Below are 25,870 nucleotides of genomic sequence, written 5' to 3' on the forward strand. Positions count from 1 at the left end.
AAGGAAATGGAGTGGAGACCCAGGCAGGTGACCATCTCACAGATGTCACTGTTCCTTCAGGATGGATACGCAGTTTGTTTTTGTCTCTGCATTGCCCTGCGCTTGGCTATAGATGATCATTAATCTCTCTGGATAAAGATGTGTGGCTATCTGCTGGAGAGCTCTCAGCTCCTGATGCAATAGTAAGCAGGAATATAATGCACTTAAATAATCATAATTGACCAGAACAATCTCAAACCGCAAAGACATCACACTCGCACAGCCCGAGTGGCTCAGCGGTTTAGCGCCGCCTTCGGCCCAGGGCGTGATCCTGGAGACCCAGGATCAAGTCCAACGTTGGGCTCCCTGCATGGAGCCTGCTTCTCCCTCTGCCTGTGTCTCTGCCCCTCTCTCTTTCCTCTCTGTTTCTCATGAATAAATAAATAAATCTTAAAAAAAAAAAAAAGATATCACACTCAAACACAGGGCCATGGCTACCTGGTGGCAAGAAGAGGGTATGTGTGAACTGGGCTGAACCAGGCTTCCTTCCTCCGGGGCATGCTGTCATAGATTAAAAGGTCCTTCTCAGTCAGTACAACGAGTGCTGGCTTCCACTGCTTCTCACTCTCCCCAGGCACCTGAAACAGAAAACACAGCACTGTCACGTCACAGCCCGAAGGAAGAGTGGCTGGAAAGGAGAAGCTGGCATTCCTCCAATCAGAGGACCCGACAACAGGAGTCTTGGGTTCAGGTTGTGAAATCAAAATGAGAAGAAACCATTCATGGTCGCAGGATTCTTGATTTTTCTCAAGGGCCCAGCAGGTATCAGTACAGCCAAGAAGCAGCCCAGCTGCCAAACAGCTGTCACTGCTTCTCACCTGCCAGTCAGCACTGAGATCATTATTTCAGAGTGGGATGCAGATGCTCGGGGGAAGAAGCAATCCCAGATGGTTCTCTGGTAGAGTACATTGTTTTTATTATGAAATAGGAAGGTTTGAAAGCTTTTGAAGAAACATCCAAAGGCTCTGGGAATGTATTATGGAGGCACATGTCTGTCTGGAGAAGTAGGGGACATCACAGCCTTTCAGTTAGACTGTTTCTGTGACTTGGGCACCATCTTTAAATTCTCCTAGTTCCATTCAGCACAGAAAATTCCTTAACTCTAGAGGTGAAATGACCTGGCAGAGATATGAGAGGATTCCAACATCAAGTTGGATGTTTGGAAGTCCCTTCCAATCCTGGAAGTTGGGTAGCTCAGGTCTTAGTGAGCCACTCATGAGCCACTCCTCCCTCTGCCCAGTGTTGATCATCCCAACTCTGTACATGTTCATTTTTCCATCTCTGAAAATTCCCTCTGTCCAATTTGAACTCTAGGCCCTAGGATAAATCTTTATGCTCAGTTTGGAAAAACAAAACAAAAACAAAACCTTCCATGTGCTAACCTTGCTACTCAAAGCACAGATCACGTTCCAGGAGCGTCAGCATCACATGGGAGTCTGCTAGAAATACAGAGTCTCAGGTTCATCCTAGACCTATTGAATTAAAATCTGCATTTTAGCAAGGTCTTCGGGTGACCCATACATTCATTAAGGACTAAGAATCACTGGTGTAGATGAGGTTAAGGTTGTCTCTGATGTTGGAAATTTAGTGAAGATTCAAACCACAATCCAAAATCTATTCAAAATTCAACTAGGCAATAAGTTGAATAAATGATAAAATTAATTTCTTCCCTTTCTATTCTTATCATTTCTTTTCTTAAGTGTCAACACTGACATCTATATTGAAGTGGCTTTATTTTTTTTTTTTTAAACCCGAAAGTGAATCTTTATTCCGAACAAGAAAATAATTCACAATCAATGACCCACATTTTTAAGAGTGGAAGACAAATTACCACAATCATCACCAAATTCAGAACAATAATATTTTTCCTAAGTGTCATAAGTACCTCTGTAACACCTTTTTCTTATTTTTTTTTAATTTATTTTTTATTGGTGTTCAACTTACTAACATACAGAATTTGAAGTGGCTTTAAGACTGAATGATCAAAGTAGAGAAGATGTGCAGGGCTGTGGAAGGGGGGTGAGCTTTGTAGGTTATGCAGTTTTATGGGCTGCCTGAACCTGAGTCTCCGCTCCACTATTTATTGCCCATGTGACTCTGGGAGAGTTATTATTCTCTGTCCTTCTATTTGCTCACTGATAAGGATACTATCACACACAACAGTGGTTAACAGTGTCGTCTCTGGAGCCAGAATGCCTGAACATAAATCATAGCTCCTCAATTTACTAGCTGTGAGCTCTCAGCCAAGTCAGCGAATCTTTGTATCTCAGTTTCTGTACCTGTAAGATGGGGAAACAATAGTACCTATATCAGAGGATTATGGTGAAGATTGAGTTAAAATGTTTAAAATGCTTATCACAGCGGAGAATTAGCACCATTTAGAGCCTATTAACTAGGGTTCACCTCATAATGCCAGAGTGGAGATTAAATGAGACGGTGCACGGGGTGCCTGGCTGGCTCAGTCAGTAGAGCATGTGATTCTTAATCTCAGGGTAGTAAGTTCAAGCCCCAAGTTGGGTGAGGAGCCTACTTTAAAAAAATAAACAAATGAATGAATGAATGAATGAATGAATAAATAAATAAATAAATAAATAAAACTGAGTCAGTGTATGTAATGTGCTTAGCATGATACCTACCAGATGGTAAGACCCTAGTGAATCACAGGGTGGGAAAATCATAGCAGTCTCACTGGCTTCTAAAGTTGTCAAAAGGAATTCTTTGGAAATGGCAATAATATGACAAAGTACTGACTTTCCTAGGAAAAAATTATAAGGAAATCCAAGAATACCTTTGGTGCTAACAATTTCAACTCATCTTTTCCTATCCATCCCTAAGTTCTCCCAGGAAGAATCCATTACATCATGATCATGCTCCTTCCAACAATTCCAGACAAAAGCTCCCTTTTTGGGGCACCTGGGTGGCTCAGTCGGTTAAGAGTCTGCCTTCAGCTCAGGGCATGATCCCAGAGTCCTGGGATGGAGCCTCATGTCCGTCTCTCTGCTCATGGGGAACCTGCCTCTCCCTCTCTCTCTGCTCATCTCCCTGCTGGTGCTCATTTGCACTCCCTCTCTCAAATAAATACATAAAATCTTAAAAAAAAAACAAACAAACCCACCTCCCTTTCTAGAAAGAAAAAACCCCTGTAAAGCTATTTACACTAGAATGTGAATGACTACCTGACTTGTTTCTCCCATTAGGCATTTGGTACATATTTTAAAAATCCAGTTTTATCCTATTGCTTTTTCCAACAGAACAGCAGCATCTTTAAGAGATCAAAATGAATTGTCACAGAATGCAATATACGGGACCTTACAAGGTGACCAAGCTATGGTCTCAAAGCATAGTGTTTGGGGAGTTTGAAATAAATTTCTTCCAGCCTCTACATTATACTTAGTAAATTACTTTTCTAGTTCATTAAATCGGACTGGAAAAGCTACAAATGATCCTCCCAAAATGCCTATCTTACTTACCTAGTCAGATCTGATCCATTAACTTTGACTAGCATCATTTAAATGTGAACATAACTAAGTATCATTCTTCAAAAACAATATTAACTTTGCAAAATAAACCTTAACAGTGAATGGCAACAGTAAAATGCAGACCCTTCTACTGGTGGAATCACAAACTCACCCACACGTCAAAGAGTATACAGAGGTATCAGTAATTCTAAAGCCCTAAAACATCTTGTCGTTTATCAAAGAGTGTTTGGTGGATTTGCTAACTGTGCTGTGAGAATACTCAGTGGGCATTTTCCACAGTTTCTGGGTGCAGAGCTTTCATTTTAATACTATGTGAATGCTTGAAGCTAGAAATCTGCCCATGAGGACAATCAACTTTCCAAGGAGAAAAATGTTATGTTGAAAACAGGTTTTTAATACCATACTTCATGCCATGTGAGCTTCACACTGCAAAGCCTTTCCAGAACACTTATTTTTAGGGGGGCTAGTGTATTTATGCTGCTGTTCAGTGACAACTTCCATTACAAATCCAAATTTCCTGGCACCCAAAGATTCTCCAGCATAAATGCAACCATTCTGGGATGAGTCTCTATTTTATTAAAACGTGACTCCTGAAAAAGAGGTGACAACTTCCATCTCAATCCTAGTTTCCTGCTGCCAAATGCGGTGGCAGTTTCTAAAGAACTGATCATGTTTCTCATGAAGAAGGAGAAGGGGAATATACAGGGAAAAAGACTCACAATTCTGAAATTACTCTGTCGGGCAACTGTGTTGAAGTGGAATCCTGTCCCCTACTGTCACTTCTGTAGAGCATGAGAGAAAAGGTTTACAAAATGACAAGAAGAATTTGAGAGACTGGAAAGAAGTTACTGGTAACAACTGAAGGAAGTAGAAACACATGGATGAAGTCCACATGTGGTATAGCTTAAACTTACAAAATGTTACATGTCAATTCTATTTCAATAAAAAAAAAACCCAAAAAACTGAGGAAATAGAATCATTGAATCCTCTATTTCAGACAGGTCTCATAAGTCATCTACATCAGCAGTTCTTAAACTTTTTAAAAAAGATTTTATTTATTTATTCATGAGACAGAGAGAAAGGCAGAGACAGAGGCAGAGGGAGAAGCAGGCCCCCTGCGGGGAGCCCCATATGGGACTCGACCCCAGGACCCCAGGATCATGACCTGAGCCTAAGGCAGACGCTCAACAGCTGAGCCATCCAGGTGCCCCATTTTTTAAACTTTCAAAATTCAGTGGACACTCTGATCAGATTAAATCACAAGTCAAAGAACAAAATATAAAACAATTGAAAAAGGCTCTGTGTGTGGTTACAGCCTGGTTGAGATCCAAGACTTTACGCCTTTATCTTATCGCCAGCCACACCTCTGAGTGAGGTTCCCAGCAACCCCAGGGATACAGTTTGAAAACTACTGACCTCGTGTTCTCTAAAATACCTGGAATCTGCAGATTAGTTTCAAAGAGACAGTCTTACCAAAGCTTTTCAGTACCTTTTCTGTAGGTATTTCCAAAAAAAGAATACTGCTGTTGCCTAGGCAAAGTCGCAATGATGAAATTAATTAATACATACAGAGGGCTTAGAAAAGTGTCTTGCATACAGTAAGCAAGCGAATCTTTAAAAATAGTAGCTATTCTAATTCTAAAAGATATATGCATCCCTATGTTTTTTGCAGTATTATTTACAAAGCCAAGATATGGAAGCAATCTTTGAGTCCATTGCCAGATAAATGGATCAAGAAGATATGAGGGAAATATATATAAAGAATGGAATATTACTCAGCCATAGAAAAGAGTGAGATCTTGCTGTTTGTGACAACATGCATTGACCTCAAGAGTATTATGCAAAATGAAATAAGTCAGACAAATAAAGACAAATAACATAAGATTTCACTTATATGTGGAATCTAAAATACCAAGCAAAATGGTATCAAAGCAAAACACAGAGACACGCAAATACCGAGAACCAACTGGTGGTTGTCAGGTGGGAGGGAATGAAAGAATGGGCAAAACTGGTAAAGAAAAGTAAGAGGTAAAAACTTCCAGTTATAAATAAGTCATAGGGATGAAAAATACAGCACGGGGAATATAGCTAATAATGTTGTAATAACTTTGTATGGTGACCAACAGTAAGATACCATGGTGATAATTTCATAATGTATATAATTCTCCAATCACTATGTTACACATTTGAAACAAATATAATATTGTATGTCGACTACACTTCAATTTAAAAGAAGATTTTATATATTCTTATTACCTCATCAAAGTAAGAATAAGTGTGTATCAAACAAAAGATCTGAGTAAACTTGAGCAAGAATTACTTGCCTTTCTGGGTCTAAGAATGGGATGGGACAGTGGTGCCTGGTTAGCACAGTCAGTTAAGTGTCCGACTCTTGGTTTCCACCCTGGTAGTGATTTCAGGGTCCTGATCTCAGGGTCATGAGATTGAGTCCCAGGTCGGGCTCCACGCTCAGCACAGAGTCTTCTTAAGCCTCTCTCTCCCTCTCCCTCTGCACCTCCTCCCCACTCCCCTCTCTGTCTAAGATTAATAAATAAATCTTAAAAACAAAAACAAAAACGGGTTAGGACAAAGTTATTGCTAACAGCCTTTCCAACGTGAAAACCAGACCATCTCTTTCAGTTTAAAATTCTCTGCTTCTAGGCTGGGACTGCTTTAGCTACTAGGTCTCTTGCTTTATACCTCTTTGTTCCATGGACTCTGTTTATGGGGCACCCCCCCCCCCCAGCATATGGATCTCTTTTTCTCTGTTCGTGCCAACTCTTCCTAAAATGGTTATTTTTCTACCCTCTCCTGGAGCACGGGGTGGCAGGGACAGCTCAGAGGCTTCAGAGCCAAACAGCATGTCTTCGAAGTCGGGCTTTGCCACTTCTGAGCTGAGGGACTTGAACAGATTTCTTAACTGCTGTGAGCACTTGTTCACTGATGTGTAACATGCCGATAATGGCCTCGTATGCATATTTTATGAGGATTAAATGAGACAACGTATATAATGCACTTCCCATATGGCAGATCCTGGAAATGTTAAACTATCCCCACCATACACCTCACACACACTCTTGCTTCCAGCTACCCTGCTCAGGGAGGAAGGTCTGGATGTGAGGAGAGTGACTAATAGCAGAATAAAAATAACGTTCACGGAGAAAGAAGGTCAATCACAATGTTTCTTTGGGAGATCATGGCTATCTCGGCAACTTTTTAATTTAAGTCTTTTCACTTCAGATTACTAGGAATTTAGAACAAAGGACAAGATTCCATGGTAATAATAATTAGCAATTATCAACTTCCAAATGCTTTACAGACATTAGATAATTAATCCTTGCACCAGCTCTCAGAGAGGCAGATAAAGATCCCCTCCACTTCACCAAAAGAAGAGGAACAAGTTCTTAAATGTGGCCACGGGAACATGGGAAACATGCTAACAAGTCACCACCTGCGGCCCTCCTCTAGCTGGTCCCGAACAACCCCAGGACCCAGTGGTCGGGCACCGGGCGGGACATCCATGCCTGGAAGCAGAGCAGATGGAAAGGAAGAGAAGGCAGAGGAGAATGAGAAAGAGGATGAGCAAGCAAATTCAGAAACAGGGCTCTGTGTAGCCTCAGCTCCACTGGACTGGCCACTGGATTCACGTCTCTCCTTTCACACAACTCCCAGAATGTTTGACACCTGGATCACATGGTGAATTCAAGGGTGGCTTACGGCGGGGAGCAGACCAAATGATCCGGCTTGTCTGACGGGTATCACGACTAAGCTGAAAAAAGGTTAGAGAAAGCAGAATGGAAATAAGGAGAGAGAAATGTGGTTTGACTGCGGGACATTTAGGGACGGTATTATTTTTATACGCCAACGTTCCCAATAGCAGTCCCCAAATTCAAATGTGTCCCCTCCTGCCAAATTCTGCAACTGGCTCTGCAATCCTCTAAGCCATATACAATAAAGCCCCAGATTCAGGGTTCATAAGTAGAACTCTTGCTAGAGTCAACATACACGTTAGCATAGCAGGAGTTCGGTGCTTGCGTTTTAGACAGCCCCTCTGGGGGGCGGCAGGACCATGCTCCCTCTAAAGGCTCTGGGGAAGAATCCGTCCTTGCCTCTTCCAGCTTCTGGTGGCCACCACCATTTTTTGAAGCTGTGTCGGTCCCATATCTGCTTCCATTGTCATGTGGACTTCTTTCCATGTGTCTTCATGTGGCCTTCTCATCAAGACACCTGCCACTGGATTTAGAGCCCAGCCAACTCCAGTACGAACTCAACTAATCACATCTGCGAAGACCCTACTTCCAAATCAGGTCACATTCTGAGGTCCCGAGTGGACATGAACTGGGAGGGGGGCAGGTAAAGCCAAGAACTTAATCATAAGAAAATGGCAAGAACCTACTACACTTTCAGTTTTCCAGTTTTCTTCTCTTTGAACATTTACAGACATGGAGTAGGCTTTTTGAAACTTCTCTTATTTACGGGAGTACGCAGAAGGTCGGATGCTCATGTGCTCTCACAAAAGCCTTTGATGGCTCTGTTAAAAGTAATGCTTTGGTCCCCAGGATTTCATAATGAAGCCAACCTTAGGGCAGATCACACATATCCTAGGAGATAAGGGATGAAGGTCTAGTCCCCATCGAGGCACAGAGAGCATTTCAACCACATGAACCTAGCCTTTTGTTTTGCCTCATTTGCTTAATGCTAACGAGCCAGCTCTTCAAAATGACAACATTTGAAGATACACCCCAGAAACTGATTCCAAGGTCCTTCTTGCTTCATAAAGACTGCTGGATTCTATTTGGATTACTCTGTATCTCGTGTCACTGCCAGTTCAGGCCACATAATAATCAATTTGGACTAACAAATTGGAAGAACCAGATCCAGCCATCCAAGCCTGTGTCTTGTTAAGATTGGGATGATTTACTACACTACACCCTTCTCTGCCTTTTGGCAAAACAGAATGACAACTTTACTGGAGAACCCAATCCCAGGAAGGAGGAGCGCCTCCCCCTTGCGCCCATTGTCTATCTCAATCTAATTAACTCACCCTCCAAGGAAAGAGGTCTGTGACTCTAATCGTTCAGATCTAGAGCTGTCACTAGGTCATCTCTAATAGCAGGCATTGTCACGTTCATCACAAGTGGATGTCTGTGGTCACTACCCACTCGTTGCAAATCACCATATTTGCATGGTGGGAACATGTATGCTGGATTAGTCCTAGAGCAGCCTTGGTTATTTTGGTCCACACCATTGGCTCGTTTCAATACTCAAGCATCCTAGCTTCAAAAGAGGCCGCAGGACACAAGACACATCACTTTGACCATGTTCTATATGATGCAGCACTTATCTGAGTTTGGCATTAATTATAGCTTACTGGGCACTTGCTTAGCTATTAATAAATATGGGGTTTTCCCCTTGGTTTTCATTAGTGCATCACTCCCTCTCATTCTCAGTTGGAATCCCCAGAAAGGAGAAGGGGTACATAGTTACACTACCCAAACCTACCCTGAACCACCATTCTGAGCATTCTGCAAGGAAACCTGGCCATGAATTTGAGCCCTTAAACTGGATTCTGCTGTGTGTCCCCTTGTCAGGCTCATGTTGAATAATTGTGGTCTGTTCTTTTATTTTTCTTTCCCTGCCCACACTAGCTTTTACTATTAGACAGTTTATTCTCTCTGTCTTCCCAAAGAAGCCCTGGCTCCATGACCATCAGCTGTTTTCACCTCCCTCACCCAACATCTTGGTCCAGACATGCCCAACCTGTCAATTCCTTCTCTTGTGGGGGAGCACCAACTCCTAGAAGCCTGTGTCACCAACCATTCCACTCAGAGTCAGGAGATTTATTTGTCTCCCCTCTTAGTGCCTTGGCTCAATGGGAACAATGCTGGGTTTCACCCCCACCCACCCCAGGGCATGGTGACTTCCTTTGGACACTTCCAAACACCAGCTGTTGGATATGAAGACCTGCTGTTTGTATGAAAATGAATTCCTTACAGTGCTTCATATGGGTTTGTTCTTTTAAACTGGTAAACATTCCCTTTCATCTTGTTTACTTGTGTGCTCAGCTCAACCTTTTCTGAGAAAAGTCCCAAAGTAAATTTCAGCGCCGTGACCTGCCTGAATTATACAATATGGTAACCGAGTAAGGTCAGAATTATTTGGGATTTGCTCTGTCTTTGGATCTCGAAAAGAGGAGTAAGTTAGACGGGTCACTTAGGAGAGAAAGGCTTAGAGAGAGCATGACATATTAGATTTTTGAGTCATTTCAATCTAATGGTTTAAAAATTTATATCACGGGAAAAGAATTCTTCAATCAAGGGGGACAGGTTGAAGGAGTAAATGTGTATAGAGAGCCTACTGTATGATGAGCAGGGCTGAGGGGTTCCACTGTGTCTCCCCCTTTCTCCAAATCCAGATGTTGAAGTCCTAACCCCCGATACCACAGAATGTGACCATCTTTGGAAAGATGGTCATTACAGGTGTAGTTAGTTAGATGAAGTCGTACTGGGGCACAACAGACTCTACACCAATATGACTGGTGTCATAGAAGGGGGAATGTGGACACAGGATGAATGTCAGGTGAACACAAAAGCTGAGATTGGGGTTGATGGATTTACAAGCGCCAGAATGCCTAAGCTGGAAACCATGAGAAGCAGATTCTCCCTCACAGCTCTCAAGAGCAAGGAACCTGCTGGTGCCTGACTCGTGAGCTTCCAGCACCCGGGACCGAGACACAATCCACTGCTGTCATCCCCTATGTCCCATTTGCTGTTGTTTGTTAGGGCAGCCTTAGGAAATGATATGAACACCATGCTATGCTTCCCCTCACTTAATCCTTTCAATACCTTGAGGCATTTATTATTATCTACGTCTTACAGAAGAAGAAACTGTGGCTCAGAGGGGTCATGTAGTAGCCAAGGTTACATAATGATAGTTATAAAGCCACTTATGTGCCTTCCTGACCTCAAAGCCATGATATTTTCAGATCACAAAGCTGCCTCTCATAAGAAAGGAAAAGGAGGGACAATGCGGGGACAGGATGGGAAAGTAGGAGGGAAGACAGCTGGGCACTCAGCTGTCCTGTCTCCCCCAGATGGGGCTGCAGGGGGTCCAGCTCGGTGCAACTTTGCAGCAGACTCTGCCATCCGGCGAGCCACATACCTCTCACCCTTCTTGCCCACCTCCTGGTCCTCAGGGCACCACTCGGGCCAGACTTTGGTTCAGTGAAAGCTCCTCTGAGTCATCAAAGCCCTTTATTCCCCAAGTCTCACATCTGATTAAAGTAATTCAAGACTAAGTTGTAAATGACTCATAACCCTTAATATGTCTTTCCACTGCGGGATATTTCTATTTATAACGAGTAGCTGGGACAGAATTAGTCTCTTATGTTTACTCTTTATTGTGCAATTGAAGGGCTAGTAAATGAAACATGGTTTGTTTTCTAAGGGCAGTGAAATATTCCATTATACTATAAATTTGATTTCCATGTTTTTGTTATTTTTAGCAAACTCTATTCTTCGTGGGTGGTGCTCACTCCAATACAAATGTCTGCCAGTTCTAAATCCAACTTAATGGGCTGTGCAGTTTTCGATCAACCATGTATCCTATGTTCAGCAACATAAAACAAAATATGGTAGGCTATGAAACTTGAATATTTGTAACTACTATAATTTCCTAGATATTGAACCACAGGGAAGTTTAAGTGGTTCCTGACTCTTCTAGCTCATGGCTGAGAAAACACTAGATTCAAAAGGCACATGCTTTCAGCAATGTTATGGTGGCTGTATTAGCCAACAGAATCTTCTAGGTAAGGAGTCACAAATTTAGAGACTACAGAGGACCGGATGTAAAAAAGAAGAGAAAAGAAAAGAGAAGAGAAAAGAAACCTACATCTGAGTTATGGGGGAGCTTCTTTTTAGCATTAGGCTGTAATTACCAAGAAAGATAATAAGTACAGCATTGCCAAAAGAAGCATTTCAGAAGAATCCATAAATTTATATTTTTTAAATGTGAATTCTTCCTATTTTAAAAAGTTAGTGTACACGTTTCCTATCACTGCTCTAAGAAATCACCACAAAAATGATGGTACGTATTTTCTTACAGTTCTGGAAATCAGAAGTCCTAAAACCAAGGTATCAGCAGGTCTGTTGCCTTATGGAGGCACAGGGGACAACCCATTTCCTTGTTTTCTCCAGCCTCTAGACGTTTCCCTAATTCCTTTAGCTCCTGGCTCCACATCACATTGCCCTTTCATCCTCTGTTTCTGTCACGCCATCACCCACTCTTAACTGACTTTCCTGCCACCCTCTTATAAGGACCCATATGATTAAATTGCCTCCCCATCCGGATAATCCAAAATAATCTCACCATCTTGATATCCTTAATAATCTGCAAAGTCCTTTTTTCCATGTAAGACAATATGATCTATAGGTTCTGAGGATTAGGGTATGAACATCTTTGGGGGGCACTATTCTGCTTACTTCAGTTGGCAACTAATTCAAGTTAGATAAACAATATATGAAGTGAAGCGATATAAAAGTTTGATACTTAAAAATCTCCAGCATGGGGACACTTGGGTGGCTCAGCAGTTGAGTGTCTGCCTTTGGCTCAGGGCATGATCCCGGAGTCCCGGGATTAGTCCTACATCAGTCTGCCTGCACAGAGCCTGCTTCTCCCTGGGCCTGTGTCTCTGCCTCTCTCTCTTTTTCTGTCTCTCATGAATATAATAAATAAAATTTTTAAAAAGAAAATCTCCAGCATGTCCTCTTCCCTCTACCCCACCCCCAAAAAGGGTAAGTAGAGAAAACAAGATAGATTTAGTATAGACAATCATAAAAATTGGGTTATGTGCACCTGGAGGTTCATTACTTTTTTTTCTCTTTTTACATAAAATAATTAAATTCCTCTAATGAAAAAAAATTTTTAAGATTTCATTTATTTATTCATGAGACACAGAGAGAGAGGCAGAGATGGGCAGAGGGAGAAGTAGGGCTCTCCCTGCAGGGAGCCTGATGCAGGACTCCATCCCAGGATCCTGGGTTCATGACCTGAGCCGAAGGCAGACCTTGAACCACTGAGCCACCCAGGTGCCTCCAAAATTAAATTATAATAAAAAAAAAAACAATATGGGGACCGAGTAAATATCCCTGCAAGCAAGCCAGACATGGCCCACAGATTTGCCAACTTGCTGCCAAATAATGACACCTACTTATTGAGAAATACACAATGCACAGGTACACAATCCCTGCAAATGGATTCACAGAACTCACACTTAGGTTTCCACAAGTGCCTTGTGTTCCTCATGGGCCCCAACATTTAGCTGAAGTGCAAATGTGAGTTGAATTAACTCAAAGCTGAGGTATAACAGGGGGTATCTGCTGTTAACACAGACTGGCTAAGAGCAGCTTCCATCCTCAAAGTGTGTGTGTGTGTGTGTGTGTGTGTGTGTGTGTGTGTTTCCTCATCGTGGCCAATCTGGTGGCTTTCTTGAAAAAATACCCTCTTTGTCCCCACTTGAAAGGTAAATACCCCAAAAAGTGGACATCTCGTGCAGGGGATCAAGTGGAGGGTCAGGGAAAGATGTAAGTTAGTGATCTTTCTTTCTTGGAAAACTGAAGTTTATTGGAGAAATTTCTGTACAGTGGCTTTTAAGATGTGGGGACTCTCAAAGTTTCTGAAACACAGCTCTCACAAATGACAAAGGTCTCCAAAATAATTCTCTGCCCCTAATATGCTACCTATTTCTGCCCCTTACTCCTTCTAACTTTTGAAAACTCAGCCTCTGGAAATTTTCATCTTGTGCAGAATGACTGTCCTCAGGGGCTCTGGGTTCTCTGTTTTCGCTAGGTAACCATGGCACCTGCATAATGCCTGGGCTCTAGGGGGTGTTCCGCAGACTCTGGCTGAACTCTAGGACGGAAGTCATACCCAGATAAACATGGGCAACTGTCACCATCCGGCACTGTTTAAAGAGCCTAGACGCCTGTGATGTCTGGGTCTCTCATGTACCTTCTTCACTCACCCAGGGCTCCCATTCCCTGTTCTTTTCACAAGGAGTGAGTTGTCCAGACTCAGCTTCCAGAAATGGATGAAAGGCTGCTTCTCATCTGTGACACTCACAGATAATTAAATTAGACTCTTCTCAGTCTGGTGGGGAAAGCTATTTTATATTTTCATTAACTCCAAAGGGCCTTTTCAATTACAGTCCCTGTTTGGTAAACAAGTTATCTTTAACTAACAGCCTTTCCTTCTCTAACACCCAGGAAACATGCCCTTTACAGGGATGCTGATGTGCAGCAGAAATTCATAATTTGGTAAAAAGTTATCTTTTGAAAGGCAGTTGATGTTATCATTAAATCCAAAAGAAGCCAGTCCTTAAACAACAACAACAACAACAAAAACCCCACAAAACTCTGCTTCAGCATCTTCTGTTTTGTTGTCACTAGGTATGTCTGTGAGTTTTCTTGTAGATTTTCTCATTTCTCCTTCAAAGGAGAAAGGTGTTTTGAAGAAGGAAGACTGTTAAAATGTAGGGAATGTCTGGCCTCTCAACAACACGTCAGCATTTTTTAGAGTCATGCCCTGGTCTACCAGCTTTTCAATAATGTCAGACACCATAATACTATTTACTGTATGAAAGAAATATCACCATGTTCACTTTCAGTTGGATTTATCAAATTTTCAGAACTACACAAACAAAAGCAAAAAATAATTCATTTTAGAACTACCTCAACATTTATGTGACCAAGGACCCAGTGACAAATTCCAAAGTCCACTTATCCTACTTTAGTTTAAATGCCTTCTTAAAACCTGTCCCAACTAGGAAGATTCTTTTTTTTTTTCCTCTGCCCTCTTGGAAGCAAAGAGGCAATGTAGTATTAAGAACATAAATCTTGCTGTCAGACAGTTCTGGTCTGCAAGTCAGCTCAGCTATTCGCAGTGTGATCTTGAATGAGTTACTTATCTTCTCCATGCTTCAATTTCCTCATCTGTAAAATGGGGGTAATAAAAGTCCCTCTCCCGTAAGAGCATTAGGAAGATGGAATCAGATAATGTGTATAAATGGCTTATACAGTGGCCAGTGAAGATCAAGGTTTCAAAAATGAGTGATTCTCAAAATTTGGTCTGCAGATAACTTGCATCAGAATCGGCTAGGCTGCTAGGTACAAATTCTGATGTCTGCTCCTTTTAAGATTCGATTATTCAAAAGTGCTAGGGACTGGAAAAAGAAAAGAGAAGGAAGAGGGGGAAATGCTAGAGGTAGTACCAGGAACTTGCACTCATGGCAAAGGCCCTGTGGATAAGTCTAGTGTGTACCATTGTTCGAGAACATCTACAATGAGTGCTAATTACCATCAACATGATCATAATTCACATGGCACTCATTTTCCAAAGACCAGTCACCTTCAATTTCCTGCCTCAGTATCACTGGGGCACTTAACAAAAATACCAACTCTTGAAACCTGAATCCACTGAATCCTGGTATCTAGGGACTGAGACTACACGTCTCTATTTTTGCAACTTCTCTGGAGACACTGATGCAGAGCTTGTTTTGGGATTCCCTGGCCCACATAACTCATTCTGGCACTGGGCTTGCAGACCTTTATTTTTTTTAACCATTTAGCCAGTGTCAGTGATGCTATAATAAATGTCTGTTGTTAAAATCAGCTGACCTGAATAAAGGTGTGTCTGCTCAAGTGCATCTCTGAGCTATGATGGGCTCTGCTGAGCGATTCCCTCTCTTCATTTTTTCCTAATGGGACACCCATGAACATTTGATCACTGCATAGTTTTTCCAAATCCTAGTCATTCATGTACCACTTTCAAGATTTTTGTTGATTTCACTTATACTATTATGAGATTCACTGCTATCCACTCACTAGATATGTATTCTCTTCTTCTAAGTAAAAGGACTCCAAAATTATTAGGAGTGACAATATGTCCAGTTACAAAATTCTATTTCCCAGATCCCAATTATCCTTCATGTCCCCTCCTCCAACAATCCCAATGGAGACATAGCTTCTGCCTTCATCCATTAGGCTTGTTTACATATCCAACTTGACGCTCATTTGGTTGGATCACACGTCCCCACACATCCTGCACTGAAGAGAGGTCTCTTTCATGTCTGCTGGCATGTTCTTCATAGCTGCCCAGCAAGAGACAATATAAATGTCACTTCTGAGCCAAAAAGTAACTGTGAAAACAGGGTGACATGTTTTCCCTCCTCTTTCTAGCCTTATGTTGTCTTCCTCAGATTTCTTTTCTGCAGTGCACAATATATTTGTGGTCAACGTGTTCCTTTCTAGAGTGAAAGAACCATAAGGAAAACTTCAAGGGCATTCGAACATTCTACGAAAGCCCAGCAGAAGTAAACAAGACACAGGAAGGTAGTGTTTTGAATGTAGTACTATGTCAGTGTTGAAATCATTCCAGGCATGAACATTTTCTGGATGATCTTGGGCCTTTGCAAAAGCTTTTATTTTTATTTTATTTTTAAAGATTTTATTTATTTATTCAGGAGAGACACGAAGAGAGAGGCAGAGACATAGGCAGAGGGATGTGGGACTCAATCCCAGTACCCCGGGATCAAGGCCTGAGTCAAAAGCAGACAGACACTCAACCTCTGAGCCACCAGGTACCCCGCAAAGGCTTTTAATTACAGGTGTCATATAAAATTACCTTTATGCTAATTACATAAAAGATCCAACCTCAGATTTATAAAACTGTAAATGTAGTACACTATTAAGAATTGGAAAAAAGTGTGTGGGGGGGGGGACTTTCTGAAAAAAGAAGTCTTTCTTGTTAATTTTTTTCTCTGTCCAGTTTTCAGAACACATTCATTCAGTCAATAAACATTTATATAGCATAAATTGGGTGCTGGGTCCTCTGGTGCCTGGATGCTATGTAATTGGTAGAAGGCAGACAAGTCAGGAAAGGAAGAGCAAATAAGTAGCAAATATAAAAAAGTAACTTTGGCCAGTGTTATAAAGAAAGAAAATAGGTTAATGATTTAAGTATGCTACAAAATGTAATCAAAAGTTTTACTTAGGAATAGTTCAATCACTGTCCTCTGACAGTTCAATGTGCTAGCTCTGTGGAGAATTTTTGTTTTCAATCCAAATTTTGGCTTCCACAATATTAACCATCCATTAGGGTCACTTGCAAAAGTACCAAGAATTTACTTAATGTTTCTAAAATAGGGATAAAGAATTTTAAAGGGGCTATATTTATTTTGATTTAATAATCTACAGTCTTTGAGGATATTTATTCAGCAACTTTGAAGTGTACCAAATATTTTTAAGATGTGGAATCTACAAAATCATCTGGTAGTTATTTTGATAATAGATGGCTATCCATCCATTCATTCAATTACATAAGGAGTCCTTACCAGATTCTTACTATAAGCCAAGCACTGGGCCAGGCTTCTGGGACTAAAAAAAAAAAAAAAAAAAAAAATGAATGAGACTTCATTCTTACATCTAAGAGATCCATAATCTCAGTAACATATGCAGTAGGAGGCTATAAGTGCTGGAAGAGGAAATGTCCTGTGAGTTCCAAGGAGGAAGACACTGATCCTGCCTCATAGGATGAGGGTTCTGATGGAGATGTCATCTGTCCTGGAGGGACAGACAGCTGGGACTTTCCTAGTCACAGAGGAGGTGAAAGAAGGTAAAAGAGAAAAGTAGGGGCATGGGCAAAGCCTAAGAAGAGAAATAATGCATCCAGAGAATGCTCGCCAGTCCTATGGGGCAGGTGTGTTGGCTGAAGAGGGAAAGAGACAACACAGGAAAACCAGCAGCAATCTGGTGGCCACCCTTTAATCACAGAGGTGTTACAAAACCACTCATGGTTTTTTACAAAACATGACTTAATTTCCTGAAACCTATATGTTCTTTGCTTACATCATACTCTTGGTCCAGGGTCTCCCCTTTTAAGCCAGGCAGTCATGTGGAAAGTTGGTCCTCAGAAGAGTTTTGGTGAGAGTTGTCTCTTCTGTTTCTGGAGCACAAACACCAGGCCAACAGCTGAACCAGGGACATAAATATTCCCTCCTACCCTGCACAGCGGGACTGCCCTCATTAGCACTGCGTCTGTAGCTCCATTACCTCAACTGGTTGAGATTCCATGCCCTGGTTATACCGCATGTGTGTCTAGGAACCGCCCTAAATGTTTTTCATAACAAGGTCAAGGATTCATGCCTAATACAGGGTTGGGTCCCATGACATTACCTGAGCCTTCGATTTTTTGTCCATGCAGGGTGGCTCACGCAGCCGATTGGCAGAAGACAGGTGGAGAAGGCATCTGGCTAGCCACATAATTGCCTGTGATGCGGGGAGAGATGCCCGCCCTGCAGCAAGAATATGATCTACATTGTTTTCACGTCCCTCCTTTCCTCTCCCTCATACCCCACTCTCTCTCTGTGCCTTTCTCAACTAGCAGCGGGAATCCCTTACAACATCTTTCCAAGGTAGAGCTCAGGCCACTAGCTCCACCCTATTAGCTACTTTTCAGGTAATGCTTCCAGAGCTTAGCCAGTGCTTCCCACTCAGGCAGCAGCCCAGACTTTTGCGTGTACCCCAACCTTGCAACTCATTCCCTTTTGCTTTTCTTGGCATCATAAATATTTCTTTTAATAGATTGGCCCTAGCACTCAACCTTAAATTAAACCCTCATGCCTGACTCCACATTCCTACTAGAATGAGTTGCATGTTTTCATTTAACTCTTCCCTTCAGCCCCAACTTCATTCTGTGCTAACACCTGTAATGTACTAAATGAACGTTCCAGCACTGAGATATAAAGAGTTTTCTTTGTAAGAATTTGAATTTTAATTAATTTAAACATATGGTAAACCATCTCCATGGTGGTATCTGAGTATGTATTTATGTAACTGAGTCTACAGTTTCTTATAACTTCAGTCTATTTAAGTTGCTATAATAACACTTACATTTTTTAGTATTTACCAAACACTAGGCAGTACTTAATAAGCATACCTCATTTAATCCTTAAAATAATCCTGTGAGGTATGCAATTACTATACTCATTATAAAATTAGACAAGCTATTGTTCAGAGATCTTGAGTCCCATACCCAGTTTACACAACTCTACTGTTTATTACACCATTAAACTCTATTGTTCATTATTGGTGGATACACAAAGGATGCTGGATCCCTAGCACTTAAAACAGTGCCTACCATATAGCAAATGCGCAGTATGGTCTATGAAAGACCAAGTGGTAATAGAACAGGAAAATCCCTCCCACAGGAAGAGGACCACAGTTACAGAATAGCTTCCCTCCATGTTTTACCCCCATTGGAAGTTGGACCAGAAACTCCTATTTCTGTTGGGTAGTTGGTTAAGGCCAGATCACTGGAATCTAGGTCAGTTTCAGAACCAAATATAAATAATAGTGAAAGGGAATATAAGGGAAGGGAGAAGAAATGTGTGGGAAATATCAGAAAGGGAGACAGAACGTAAAGACTGCTAACTCTGGGAAACGAACTAGGGGTGGTAGAAGGGGAGGAGGGCGGGGGTGGGAGTGAATGGGTGACGGGCACTGGGGGTTATTCTGTATGTTAGTAAATTGAACACCAATAAAAAATAAATTAAAAAAAAAAAAAGAACCAAATGGACTGTGTTTAGAAGGGCCTCACACTTGGATTAATGCTTTCTATTGTCTTGAAATTCTCAATAATTTTTTAACAAGAGGCCCTACATTTTCACTTTGCATTAGGTCTCAGAAATTGAGAGTAGTCAGTCCTGACTACTCTGTAAGCTCCATAAACACAGACACCATCTATTCTGTTCACTGTTATATCCCCAACACCCAGGACAAGTTTGGTGCAGAGCAGGTGCTTTGTGTGTGTTTGTGTATAGAATAGTTCTTCCTTATTTGTGGTTTCACTTTTTGTAGTTTCAGCTACCTGTGGTCAATTGTAGTCCAGAGCAGATGGTCCTCTTCCTGAAGTATTGTCAGAAGGTCAAATAATAGCCTAACACTATGTCACAATGCCTGCGTCATTCCCCTTCCTTCATCTCATCACGTGGGCATTTTATCATCTCACATCAAAAGAAGAGGGACACAGTACCATATGATAAGAGTACAGGAAAATGAGATACTTTGAGAGAGAGAAACCACATTCACAGAACTTTTGTTACAGTATATTGTTATAATTGTTCTATTATTAGTTGTTGCTATTAATCTGTTACTGTGCCTAATTTTTAAATTAAATGTTATTATAGGTATCCATTTATAGGAAAAAACAAGAGTTTATTTAGGAGTTGGTACTCTCTGTAGTTTCAGGCAGCTAGCAGCGGTCATGGAACAGATTTTCCCATGGATAAGATTTGGCGGGGGCAACTGTGTGTATTTGTGTGTGTGTGTGTGTGTGTGTGTGTGTGTGCGTATTTTTAGTTTACTGAAAGATTAGCTTGAAGCAGAAGCCAATGAGTTACTCAGGAGACTCCAAATTTTTGGCAGAAGTTCAAACTGGATTGAAGGTGGGAGAGTCTAGAATGCTCAGAAAACCAAACAAGAGCCCTTGGGTATTACCAAGACTATTAGAAAACAGGGCACTGGTCTCAAAGGGAGTGACCTAAGAGGTAGATACCTATAGACTTCACAGACAGAGTTAGGGCTCTACCAAGTGGTTGAGGCTACCATCACCACTAGGAGCATACTTGTACTTGTACTGCTTTTTTGTACTAGGGTGTGTGTCCTTAACCAGACAGTGAATCACTTGTTTGTCTGTTCTCTGCTCGATTTCTTGCTCTTCTCCAGGATCATGGTCAGTTTTATGTGTCAACAGAGGCTAGGTTATGCTATCCACTTACTCAATTAAACACTAATCAAGGTGTTGCTGTCAAAGTATTTGTAGATGTGGTCTACATCTATAATCAGTTGATTATATTATATTCTACTGTCCTCTGAGCTGCCTCTGATGCTCAGAACATCCCAGGGCTTTCACTGTCTGCCTCTCCATCTGGGCCCAAACTTAATCTCCCAACACACCCAAAAACCACAAAGCATACCTTGAGGGATCCAGCATGCCCGGCTTCCCTTCCTGCGAAACCTCACACTATACCTACTTCGACCAGGACTGGCCCAAGAGCATTTCCCATGATATGAAAAGAAGAATGAAGATTATCCTTGATATTCTGGGTGGGCCCCATCCAATCAGTTAAAAGGCCTTATCAGCAAAACTGAAGTTTGAGGAAAAGGAGATCTACCTGTGGAGTACAGCTTCAGATCTATCTATAAGTCTCTCAGTGTTCAGACTGCCCTTCTCAATGGTCTAGCCTATTGATTTCAGATTTGCTAGCTCCCACAATCACATAAGCCAATTCCTTGAACTAAATCAATCTATCTATCTATCTATCTATCTATCTATCTATCTATCTATCTATCCACCTACCTACCTACCTACCTACCTACCTACCTACCTATCTCTGGTCTCAGAAATATAGGTAAACACCTGTTCTTCTTGATAGTCCTTCCAAAGTCATCTGGAAAATAGTATCTACCTTGGACATAATAAAGATAAGTTTACTATGTATCACTCAGGGTCCAGTCAAGAAAACAGATCACTGCCTGTTAGTTCAGAGGACCGAATATATGGAGCTAGTTACAAAGTCTTAGGAATAGCTGAAAAGTCAACGTGAGAAGGAAGAATCAATCCTAGGGCAGCAATGGCTTTACGCTTTCCCACTGTATAGCTAATGGTACTGAAAAAGGGTAATGATGATAATAGAGCTCAGGAGTGGGGAGCTTCTGAGGACCAGAACAGGAAACAGAACCATGAGACAACAGGGAGCCTGGCCAATGGAAGAAGTGACTGTCAGGTAGGAGCTAGAAACACTGAGGCATAGCTACTCTAGGAAATGGTCCTCAAAGCAGAGAGGGAGAAGAAATACCTGGGCTTCTCTATGTTCCTGCCCTCCAATTTCTACCCATGCCTCACAATGGCCTACTTTAAGTAGATAACAGTATCTACTTCACAGGGTAACAGAATCAAATGAAGTATATGAAAAGGAACAAGCATGGTAAGTATTACATAGAGTATTAATAGGAGTACATGTGGTCAAGTGTAGACTGTTTTCAAAAATGGTTCCTCCACTGGCCTTGTAGGGCTCATCAGGTATGAAATGACATCACAGTTATAGCAGCATATGCTTAATCAAGTCTAACCCTGCTACTCCTGTGCTAATCATGTGTTTCAGTGACAGCACTTCTGATTCCCTGGATGGGTTGTCTGTGAGGCATTCTACTTTCCTCAAGGAAGCCGCTGCAGAGGAGGGTAACACACAAAACCTACACCATAAGCAACCTGGCACTCAGCATCATGGAGTTTCAAACTCACTTCTCTCCTGGATTTTCCTGGGCCCTTGGATCATCAGTAAGATCTGAAAATTAGTCATTTCAAACTCAAAAACACACTTCCTATCTTTTCACCTTTTGCGTCCAACAGCTTATTTCTTCCTATAGCATCTTCTTATGTGCTTCTCATTTACCAGACTCTGTTGGATTTAGTCTGCTTCATCTCCACCTTAGAGAATTGGTGACCTTTTTCATTATACTCTTTATGTTTTGTCCCCCGCAAGCCATCTTAAGACCTGAGGATCAAAGGCATACATACTATTCTGGAGAGATCTGCCAGAAAGCATAGCATCTCCAGGATTTCCTCACTCTCTGCCAGGAAGGAGTATCTAAGAATAACTCTGGCTTTCTACTCACAATGTAAGGAGTATAAGGTTTTGTGTAGAAAACATACTACCCTGACAACATGATGGGTTGTAGATGTACCTCAGTTGGTATCAACGACTGCTCGGTTCTATGAGTTTTATGAGTAAATACACTCACTCTGACCTCTTTTGCCTCATACAAGCCTCACCTCCAATGCATTCTGGAGTCCCTTCCAGCCTCGTCCCCCTGAGCGTCCTACACAGTCTTGTCTACACCCCTTTCTCTCTCACTCCCATAAGAACTCAGTTCTCTTTGCATCTGCATTGTGTGCAAAGAGGTGTAACTTAGGTTAAAAGAAGTAGTTTCCTTAATAAGCAGGCATTTTGGTCTCAGCGGCTGCAAAGATCCATTCTCATTAAATTAAATTGAAAATGGGATTGTTCAGTTGACAATGATGATGATTCAGATGATGATGGTCATGATCATGATACAAGTAACAACAACAAAAAAAAACAAGCAATAGACCACTTGAGCTTAGTTTTACTACTTTCTCATTAAGAGAATATTAGGGAACAGTCACTAATTATCTATAGTTGACCCCATTCACGAGAAAAACTAAGTCATCTATAAACACAGATTTTTTTAAGTGTGAAAAAAGGCTTAAAACTTTGCTAGAAAGCCACCCAGATAAAAAATATAAATAGTCGTATGTCAAGCTAAGAAGCTGAGCAATTTTTACAAGTCTATTCACATTGGAATAAGCTATCCCAACTAAATGAGGTGATATGTATTCACTCATGAAAAAATATCTCTGAGCACATGCTATATGCCAAGCACTGTGCTAGCAACTGGGTACATCGTGACAAGCTGAACCAGACAGCACTCCCCAAATGGAGCTTATAGGGTGAAAGGGGGACAGATGTTACATAAACCATGCAACAAATGTACAATTATACATGGTGCTAACTAACCTTTGCCACTTAAGAGGCTTATGTAGTTCTATTGAGTCAAGTTCACTTTCTCCTATTCTGGAAGCTTTGCTATTCTCTTGTTTTGTTCTGTTTCGTTTTAATTTTTATTGAAGAACAGTTGATACAGGGATGCCTGGTGGCTCAGCAGTTGAGTGTCTGCCTTCAGCCCAGGGAGTGATCCTGAAGTCCTGGGATCGAGTTCCATGTCGGGCTCCCTACATGGAGCCTGCTTCTCCCTCTGCCTGTGTCTCTGCCTCTCTGTGTCTCTCATGAATAAATAAATAAAATCTTAAAAAAAAAAAAAAAGAACAGTTGATACAATGTTATACTGGTTTCACATGTATGAAGCATTTTTCTTAGTTCTGAAATTGCCTTTGCAATGACTGCCATTAAAGGCAAGTGTTAACATAGTCAGTGAATTCAATGCATATACCTGGAATAAAAGGTGCATGGATGTTGCTGGCTTTGGGAATATATTTTTGAAAACAGTGGATTCCTACAAATATGATCCTTCATCCACACCCCATTCCCATGGCTTTTTTTTTTTTTTTTTGGCAAATATTTATTCAGCTGTTAAAAAGAAAAAAGGCAGGGGGAGGGGATGGGAAGAAGCAGCTTTTGGGACTCACTCAACAAAACAGAACAAAACACAAGATCCAACCAAAACAGATCTTCCTCTCCTGCTTTAATTTTCCAACTTCTCAGACTTTAAAAAAATCAGTTCCAGAGGGCAGATAATGGCAAGGGCTATGACGTCAGCAAAGTTTCATTGTGTAGCCAGGAGTGACATTCGAATTCTTTAACCACTGCACAGCCAACAAAGCAAGAAAGCCATGGGAGGCATGGGTCCCAAGCGGTATGCCCAGCCTAGAATCAGGCCTAGGAGACAGCCTCACCTGCTCCCATGGCACTTCTCTGGCCTTCCAATGTGTTCCAGCACCCTTAGGTCACATGCCTGAGTCCAATATTCCAAGGTCTTCCATCCAATCAAATATTTATCGAGCACATCCTATGTCATCGTAGCCCAGGAAGTCGTAGGAAAGAAGGTCTATCCTCATGGAAATTGAGTCAGTGGTGGTGCCAGAAGAAAAAGGCAAGGGGGCACACAAATGATTGCAAATGGTAATGATGAGCAAAGCAGATGATGGGATAAGGGAGCAGATAGAGTGAAGGACTTCATTTAAATAAACTCATCCTTGCAAGGATTGTTAGGGCTTAAAGGGTTAGTCTTGTAAGAGGTATTTGCATCTTAAAAAGGGACAAAGCACTAAGCCAAAGAAATGAATCGTTAATGATGGGATTTCAGCCATAAAATGGCATAATAAGAAAATTATTTGGAGAGATGGCACATTGGACAGGGGTTTTTCCTAATCCCATAAATCACCTCATCTAGGAAACCATCCGGGGAGCCTATTTTTAAAGCTGGCCCAAATTCACAAGTACAAAAAAGTCCTTGTCTATAAGAGGGGGAAATACTGAACTGCTCAAAGAGTTCCTTCTTAGGATCAAGCAGGAAGGGAGGAAGGGCTTTCACTGTTTATGTTACCCAATTCCACATCATTTGAGTTTTTAATGAGCCTTTGTCACTTTCATCACTCACAAAGTGTGTGTGTGTGTGTGTGTGTGTGTGTGTGTGTGAGAGTCTCTTCCAAAGAGCTCATGTCTTAATGCATAAACTTCAAATGATTTCAGTATCTCGATATTATTTCAAACCTTAAGCATAAAGTTTGCAGTAATTTGTTAACAGCAGCCACCAAAAGGTAGTATGTCTGGACAGGAACCAGGGACATGAATCTGCCTCCCACAAGTAGTGTGCAGGATTTTTAAAAGCATGTATGATTTACACACACCTGTTTAATAGCCAGAGTTCTTGCTTAATTGGCATTTTTTTTTTAACAGGATGGCAGTTTTCAGGAGTCCTGGTGGAAAAAAAAAATGAGTATCTTTCACAAAGAACCAGAAAGAAAGATCCTAATGAATGAGTTTGCTAATTTATCACCATTTTGACTGGTAAGCTCTTAAGAAGGATGTAAGTCGTCAGCTAGTTACACAAGTTGAGGGTCTGGGAGGGCCACCCAGAAGGAAGCAGAGCCAGCTAATTTGCTGATCTCTGCAGACTGGAAACAGTCCAGATCCTTGAGCCACATGCACAGCAGTGGGACACAGACTCCTACCAGGGGTGATCCCCTCCCACAGTCTCAAAGGCCTAACATCAGAGCCCTGAAGTCCTAAAAAAGGTTGTAGTTCTGCTTACCGATATATAGTTCAAACTAAAATCAAGACTTAACTTCAACACGTTGTATGCTGAAGGAAAAAGAGTTTCTTGGTAGATTTTCCGACTGTAAAATTTTTGGTTAATTCCTCAAAGCTGAACCTTTCTCTTTTTTGGAGAGCACTATTTTGCTGATGTTTATACTAACTTCCTACTGGGTAAGCCATCTGCACAATGTCCAGTGGCTTACTACATCCTTTTCTACTCCTCTCTGCTTCTCAGAGAAGGATTAAGACCTTCTTCAAAGTTCTTAATGTGGCCTCATGTCATCCTTCTAAGGGAGAGTCTCTCTGATTCTCCAGCCTTATGTGGCCATTTTTCTCACTGGTTTCCTCAAACCCCATGTTAACCCTCCATTCTCACATTTTCATGTTTGCTCACAGAACCCCCATCTGGAGTGCTGTCTCCCACTTTGTACCACATCAAGCT

The 25,870-nt window shown here is 41.5% G+C and overlaps 1 protein-coding gene across 1 annotated transcript in view; it reads right to left on the minus strand.

The window, feature by feature from the left end:
* Positions 1–25,870, minus strand: part of SNTB1 (syntrophin beta 1) — a 239,160-nt gene that overhangs the window by 31,741 nt on the left and 181,549 nt on the right. Inside the window, exon 4 of the mRNA XM_025451008.3 lies at positions 478–617. Within this exon, the coding sequence (XP_025306793.1) occupies positions 478–617 (140 nt within the window). The remainder of the gene's footprint in view (positions 1–477; positions 618–25,870) is intronic.

Source organism: Canis lupus, chromosome 13 (assembly GCF_003254725.2).
Source record: "Canis lupus dingo isolate Sandy chromosome 13, ASM325472v2, whole genome shotgun sequence".
In the NCBI taxonomy this organism is placed as follows: Eukaryota; Metazoa; Chordata; class Mammalia; order Carnivora; family Canidae; genus Canis; species Canis lupus.